We start from the raw sequence: 8,062 nt of genomic DNA, 5'->3' as shown, positions 1-8,062 counted from the left end.
TATTAATTTATTATCAATATTTATACTGATAAATTAAATAAGAAACCTTATTTTGTAGTGCTATTTCAAGATGTATTAAAACTTTTTATGCAGATAAAGTAAAGTATTTTAAATCCATTAAATTGCCAGATTACGTTTTCCTGAAAGCTTACCAGAATATAGCTTTTCCATGCCGAAAGTTATATTCTCGTAAGAATTGGTTTGTATTATTTAAAGGACACGAACTCAGCCCACGAGCTACGCTTAGGTTTCAATGGCATGACAGCTTTTTTCGAACTATTGGTTCTCGATAGAGACCCTCAGTCTAACCGTAGCAATCATCTCATGTCAGAAAGTGATATATACAGTATGTTTATAAGTGAACTACAGATGACTGAGTACATAAATTAGTAAAATATGTAATTTATATTCTTTTAAGCTCTGGGAAAATGTTATCTGGCTCTTTTTTTTTTTTTTTCCTCGAAGATTTATTAGTACAGTATTTCGCAATTTTGTACTGTATGGTTGCTACTGTAGTTAATACATCAACAAGTGTCGTCTGGATCGTTTCCTGAAAGTTATACATGCGTCGTGTAAGCTGTAAATACGGTGGTTTCAGTAGCAAACTTATCATTCGTGTATTTCAGACTTTTCAGAACTTTGGTACCTCTTATGTCAGAGAAAAAGTAAACATATTTCACATGCTTCTGTGAAATCATAGCACATTTTGCATTTTTATCACTCGCGATTGCTGATTATTCAGTACTCTTTGTTTATGCGTAAGGAAACTCGCAACTCAAAGCAGTTGCTCTTCAAGTCAGTTTTCACTTTGCTTGTTGACAATGGCATCTGCATTGGTATGTCGTTTATATGAAATAGAAGCTATTAAGTTTGGAAGTTATATGTTGAAGAATGGGATCTTGTCCCCGATGTATATTGATTTACGAATGATAGTATCATATCCAGAACTTCTCTTAGAAATAACTGAACTCCTATGGGAAAAATCACGTAATATAAACTTTGATGTGATTTGTGGCGTTCCTTATGCTGCTTTACCGCTGGCCACTGGAATTGCTCTTTATCATAAAACTCCGATGGTTATTTGCCGCAAAGAAGCCAAAAGTTATGGAACAAAGCGATTAATCGAAGGGAAGATTACATCTGGTATGAATTGCTTGATTATTGAAGATGTAGTTACCAGTGGTGCGAGTATATTGGAAACAGCTATTGCATTAAATTCTGTAGGACTCAAAGTAAGTGACGCTATTGTATTTTTGGACAGGGAGCAAGGAGGTCCGAAGAATCTTTCAGAGCGTGGAATAAACTTGCATAGCGTGTTTACTATGAAAGAGATAATCGATCTTCTTTATCAAGAAGGAAAAGTCAATAAAGATATTGTGAATCAAGTGGAGGTATTTTTGAAAACTCACGGCAGCGTTAGTGTATCATCAACATTGTCTTACGAAACATTAGGTTATGCTTTCAGAGCACAAAGTTGTAATCATCCGTTATCTCGCCGATTGTTCCAAATTATGGAAAAGAAAAGATCAAATCTGTGTGTTGCTGTTGATACAGTAAGTACGTCTAAACTTTTGGAATTAGCTGAAATAACTGGGCCGCATATTTGTATGTTGAAAACTCATGTAGATATTTTAGAAGATTTCGCATTTGATGCAATACAGAAGTTGGCAGAGTTAGCAAAAAAATATGATTTCTTAATTCTTGAAGATAGGAAATTTGCAGACATTGGTTACACTGCGAAACACCAATATAGCGGTGGATGTTACAGAATCAATCAGTGGAGTGACATTGTTACTGTACATGTACTACCAGGTCCTGGAGTGCTGGATGCACTAAAAGAAGCATCGCAGGGAAACGAAAAAGCAGCTTTTTTAGTAGCAGAAATGAGTTTAAAAGGCGCATTAACTTCCAAAGAATATTGTGATGCAGCTGTAAAGATAGCAGAACAGCATTCAGACTTTGTAATTGGCTTCATATGTCAGTCCAGAATATCTAGTAAAAAAAATATTTTTCATTTAATGCCAGGTATAAAAATTGATGAAAGTGGAGATAATTTTGGCCAGCAGTATACCACCCCAGATGTAGCAATAAAAATTCGTGGAGCTGACATCATCATTGTGGGAAGAGGCATAACAGAATCTTCAGATCCATTGAAAGCTACTGAAAGGTATAAGAACTTTGGTTTTAAAGCATATCAAGAGCAGTTACTAGCTTCAGAACATTGATGCATTAAACTTCTTCTCTTTTTGTTTTCTTCGTTAAACTTGGTTTTGGAGGAATAATTTAGCTGAAAATCTGAATTTTGAAAAAAAAAAAAATTGTGTTAAACAAAGATTTTTTTAAATTTTATTTTTAAGATAAGATTTCCATATACATCCAGAAACATTGGTATAATTTATTAGAATGTGGATTCTTGTGTCTGATCAATGACTGTGCCCACATCACTTCATTTTTCTACTCTTGGTACAAAATCCTTTATTTTATTATTTTATGTATTTATCCATATAATCATAAAATAAAGGACAAAATTATTATAATTATAAGAACAAAATTACTATAATCATGAAATGATAATTAACAGAAGCCTTTAGAATTTATTGTTGATAATTATCACATTGTAAAGAAAGTTTTTTGCATATCAGAGATTTCAAGTCTTGGTATTATTGCCCCCCTGGACTTGAGATTATAAAACTAATGACATTTGTACTACATATGTGCCTGTTTCATTTATAAAAATGCCATCAAAGGAATGCCCAATTTTGTAAGATAATTTTATACATTATACTTGTAAAAGAACACATGTAATTGATAATATTGTTTGGTTTTGCATATTTACTTCATTAGGCTTTATTGCGGTAGGAGAGATTTTTCTTTGGTATACATTCCGTAGTCCTATCTGTGTATTTGTTGAGAAATATTACATTTAATATATAATGGATGTATATCAAACCTGTTTTCAAAGAAAGAATGATTGACATATGAGATTACATTCATCAGTTATAAATGTATAGATTAATAATACAGACGTTTACATATTGCTCTGCATGTCAGTACAGGATAACCTGTAAAACTAAACGATTCTGTAATTTTTTGTGGATGTTGTTAATAAGAAAACTTTTTTTTCCCTCAATAAATTTTTAAGACAAGGAAAAATCAAAAATGTACTTAATGACAAATATTCTTAGATGTCAGTGGAATTTTTATTAAAGAAAAGCTAAAATTTATTTTTGTTAACTGAGAAGTTATGTTATATATAAATATGCAAAATAAGTTTGTATATATAATAAGTATAGTGCTATTCAAAGATGCAGAGTTTTCTTCTCTTTGTGCATATGCACTACCAAAATTAAAACTTATGACTACTAACTAAATTCTGTTAATTTACTATTACTTTTTGCTTTCAATGAGTAATTTTTTAAAAAAATTCATGGAAATTTTTGCAAGTTATTTTTTCAAAAATATTTGCTTTAGGTGATGTGGTTTGCAAATTTATCATATTCTGTCTCTCTTTAAGAGTTTCTGGATTACCTTACCCACGGTGCAAAAAAAAAAAAAAGTTTGATAAGTTTATAACTTTTCTTTTGTGGAGTGAATTTGTGCACATACAAAAAAAATTGCCTTACAGAGATGTTCCTTTATCTGTGTCATGTATTACTATTTTATATATTTATTTTCTGAGTATTTGTTTAAATTATTTCCCTGAAACATAATTGAAGTCAGAATTTGAGTTGAAGCTAGAGTTCATAGTTTGTCAACACTCTGTTAGTTTTTTTTTTTTTTTTTCCCCAAAGATCATCCCACATAAAATGTTGGAAACCTATGTTCCAAGGACAGAGCTAAGAATTATATAATCTGGTAACCTGTTCCTAAAACCAAATCAAATATGCTTAGTATTTAAGTTGAAGGAATTAGAGCAGAGTGATTAGTGGAGTTGGAATATGTCTGAAAGATAAGAATTAACTATTAATTCCATGTTCAATGTCAGTGTTTCCTACTTTAAAAATTCACTAGAAACACTCCTCTTCCTCCTCACACGTATAATTGCTTGAAAGGAACTGAAAATCTGTAAATTGATTAAAGGAGTTACTGTGCTGAATAACTTTTTCCTCAGAAAATTAGTTTGCAATATAGCAGAGTTGTTCTGCTTATGCTAGAAATGGATAAACATTAATTATTATTACATCCAGCAGAAATAAAATCTAATAAGATCTTCAGAAATTTTATTTATTTATTTTTGAAAAATTGTAAAAGAACAAAAAAAAAAAGTTTAAATCTGTGTTGTGAACTCTGAAATGTGAATGCCACACTGAAAAAAATTGTCATAGGTTTGATTCCAGTTGCTGACTAGAGCAGCTTTTCTAACCTTTCTTTGGCTGATTCACAAGCTGGTCCATATTTGGGGCAGGCAGCTAGGGTAATAAAAGTTAAGTTTTATGTAAATCCAAAATTATAGGCTATTCTTTGTTTTGCCATTTAACTTCTTTTTTTTTTTTTTTTAACTTTGTTCTGATTTCATAGTTTTTTTAAAGTTAATCTTGCTTAGATCATCTCAAAATTGGTTTCCTAGCACTTTCAGGAGAATCGCCTTCTGAATTAAAATATATACAAAATATATTTAAAATAATATTTTGGTTTATATTACTTTTTATTATTTCAAAAATGGGAGGAGATTACACTCTTTTTCAAGTTGTATGACTGTGTGCTTTAATAAGGATACATATACTTAAGTAAATTAATTCACTGATCTTAGCAACTTTGGGATTTTATCAATAAATAGACAGAATTAGCGAGAGCTTCAGGGCACTGTCATCTTATCTTCAGAAGAAATGTCATTCAGCCTAGCAAATACACACACTATGAAAGTGCATTAGAATATGCCTATATCTTGTACAAAATTTCAGTAAAATTCAAATTAGTAAACCAGTGCTCCTCATATATACTAGTTGTTTATGAGATGCTCTGTTTACATGAAATGTGTATATATACGAAAAATATATATATATATGTGTGTTTTTTTTAGCACCAGAGGTTAGGCAAATAGTTTTAACTGTTGATCAGTAACTTTAGCATGCCATGTAGACTGTAGTGCAGCTTGTTTCTTTGTGTGTGTGTATATGTATGTGTATGTATGTGTGTGTGTGTATATATATATATATATATATATATATATATATATATCCTCCACAAGATGACCTTAATGTGAATGTCGAAATGTCAAGTGTATATTTTGGTTTATGTTAAACTAAAATTTTATTCCATTATGGTAGTTTTCTTAATGTATCCATAATTTTCTTAATGTATTCTGATCGCCATGTAAGCATAAAAGAAAGAAACCTTATATATTAGAAGTGTGAAATGATCCCTTATAAAAACAAATGTAAAGAGGTCCCTGCATAGAAAACTTGGAAACCATGTTGTCATTCGATCAAAATTCAAAACAGATTTGAGTAGAAATTTTGGAAAGCTTTTAAAATAAAGTGGGCAATAAATGAAAACAGGGATGCAGTTACACAGTGAAGAACATGTGTTGAACAGTTGTGAACCACAACATCAGTGCAAACAAAATATAACAATGCACAGAGATTAATAGCAACTATAACGAAATAGGCTCCTGAAGAAACTTTGAACTTGTTTATTTACAATAATATATTTTATGCGATTTAAAAATAAACATAAATTACATAAGAATGTCTATATGAAACACACTACTCTAGAATAAATTTTAGAGAATTAAGAGGTTGCCATTGGCTATAATATTCTCCCCAGAAAAGAAATAGTCTTTTATTTACAAATGTGTTACTTAAAGAATAATGAATTATATGCATATATGAATATGAAAAGGTGCCAATGAGATACTTTGTAAACAGAGTATCTCATAAAGAACTGGTAGCCCTCTGGAACTACATGGGCACCTTTTTATATGCCACACTGAAAAAAATTGTCATAGGTTTGATTCCAGTTGCTGACTAGAGCAGCTTTTCTAACCTTTCTTTGGCTGATTCACAAGCTGGTCCATATTTGGGGCAGGCAGCTAGGATTTCCCCTTCCCTTTCTGGAAAGTTGGGTGTTTAACACTATGTCAAAAAAAAAAAAAATTAACTGCAAAATCACAGATAATGATTATTAAGGGTTAGTGCCATGAAATGTAAACAGTTGTCAATTAATAGCTTTAATGGAATGTGTGCACTTAAACATATTAACGTAATCTTTCTTTTAAGGTTACATGGTGATCAGCATTCATATTTATGAATTTAGGGACACAAAACACACGTGTTGAAAAGATTATTTTACTGATTAATAATAAAATAATAATGTTACGTTGTTCTTATACTTCTGAATGTATCCTTCTGAAGATGACCTCAATACAGGGGTTGAAACGTAAAGTTATTATTTTATTATTAATCAGTAAAATAATCTTTTGAACATGTATGCTTTGTGTCCCTAAATTCATAAATATGAATATTAAAGTAAGTTTCACATCTTACATGAATAACAAAAATTATATTGAATTTATTCAAAAACTCTCTCATATATATATATATATATATATAAGATAAGCCGAAAATGGAAACATTTTTATGTCATGTTTTTTGTCTCTTCATTGTTTTGAGCTGGGTTAAGCTGATAAGCCGAAATTTGAAAAGTTTTTATGTCATGTTTTTTGTCTCTTCCTTGTTTTGAGCCGAGTTAAGCTGATAAGCCGAAATTTGAAACGTTTCATGTCCACCAATGTGTTTGCCTTCATGAGACCACAATTTGTTGGACGTTTCAAAACAATAGAGATCCGGCTTACCAGCCCAGAACTCTGGGGGGTTGGGTGCCATAGGCAACGGGGGGGGGGACAGAGCCCCCCCTCCCCCCCAATATATATATATATATATATCATTCAGTGTTGTGGTGGACACTGTCACATACATTCAAAAAATGAATCATAATCATGCATGTTAGCTAGTATCTTGCTTGCATCTAAAGTATATGATATTACACTATTAGAGTTTAAAAGAACATTTGTAGAAATTATTAAATGAGTTGCATAGAATAAAAAAAAACTTTTAAATAATTATTAATTAAAAACTTATGAACAATTATGTATTAGATACAACAAAAATAGCATTCAAAAAATTATTAATTCTCATTCCTTCTAGGAGATGACAATCTGATGTAAAAAAAATTTCGATACCTACTTTAAAAAAATCTTGGAACATAGCAAGGATTCTTCATAAATTCAATCTATGTGCTTCCTTCTCGGAATCCAGCTCGGAAACTGTCTTCCTTCTTACTTACCATCAACAAAGGATACATTACCGCCTCGTTCATTATCAGGTGTCTATCAAGTGCCCTGTTGACATCATCTTTCTATTTTGTAAGTTTGATTTCTGTCATCGAAATGAGGGAAATCAAATTTCCCTACTTATTACATATAAGGTTTTTCATTTCAGGAAACTCTGGTTTTTCATCCCTCAAAGCAGTCAAACCATCCAGAAGAACAAATAATTAACAGGCATAATATATTGGTGTAACTAGTGTGTGTGTAACTCTGTATACCTGAGAATTACTGTTTACATAGTTTAAGAAGTTTAACACATTCATACTTATTTAAGTTAGGTTGTTTATTAAGGGAAGATGCAGATTCCAGCAAGAATCTCTTGTTTTTGAGTTTTACTGAAATGAAGCATAGTAGTTTTTTCCATTTGACTCTCTGTGTGATCAAAACCAGGTCTGCTAGACCCGATTACTCATTGCCTTGATTACAGATGTATTTTGTTATATTCTTCCAAGCAGATGTTGGCTAATATTTCAGTTTACCCATAGTAGGAAAACTTGCAGGTACAAATAATACTTGCATGGAACTGAACGTTAGGGGGAGCCTGTTTCAAGTATGGCTTGAACACAGGAATTGTATTTTTCAAAATTTTGACTATTCTTTTTTCCTGATATACTCAGATCATAATACCATAATCTGTATTTAGAGAAGGGAGTATTAATGATGCCATCCAACTGAGAGGGGAAGGTGATGAGAGCATTCGTGAACATACAGGGTGGCCCATAAATCACAAAGGGG

The 8,062-nt window shown here is 31.4% G+C and overlaps 1 protein-coding gene across 1 annotated transcript; it reads left to right on the top strand.

Annotated features, from left to right (window-relative positions):
* Positions 1-789: 789 nt before the first annotated feature.
* On the top strand, positions 790-7,280 carry r-l (rudimentary-like). The gene is made up of 2 exons (XM_090407153.1): positions 790-2,167; positions 7,146-7,280. Exons 1-2 carry the CDS (start codon positions 822-824, stop codon positions 7,150-7,152), a joined length of 1,353 nt encoding a protein of 450 aa, XP_090263279.1. The 5' UTR covers positions 790-821; the 3' UTR covers positions 7,153-7,280.
* The last annotated feature ends 782 nt before the right edge of the window (positions 7,281-8,062 follow it).

This window comes from Typopeltis vanoorti, chromosome 17, assembly GCF_054136105.1.
Source record: "Typopeltis vanoorti isolate ZY-2024b chromosome 17, IOZ_Tvanoo_1.0, whole genome shotgun sequence".
NCBI classification, from domain to species: domain Eukaryota; kingdom Metazoa; phylum Arthropoda; class Arachnida; order Uropygi; family Thelyphonidae; genus Typopeltis; species Typopeltis vanoorti.
The sequence above is the reverse complement of the archived record's forward strand: the minus strand, read 5'-3'. Positions and strand labels throughout refer to the sequence as shown.

What these genes read in the sequence shown, in the direction of transcription:
- r-l (XM_090407153.1), top strand. Translation starts at nt 822, where the DNA reads ATGGCATCTGCATTGGTATGTCGTTTATATGAAATAGAAGCTATTAAG.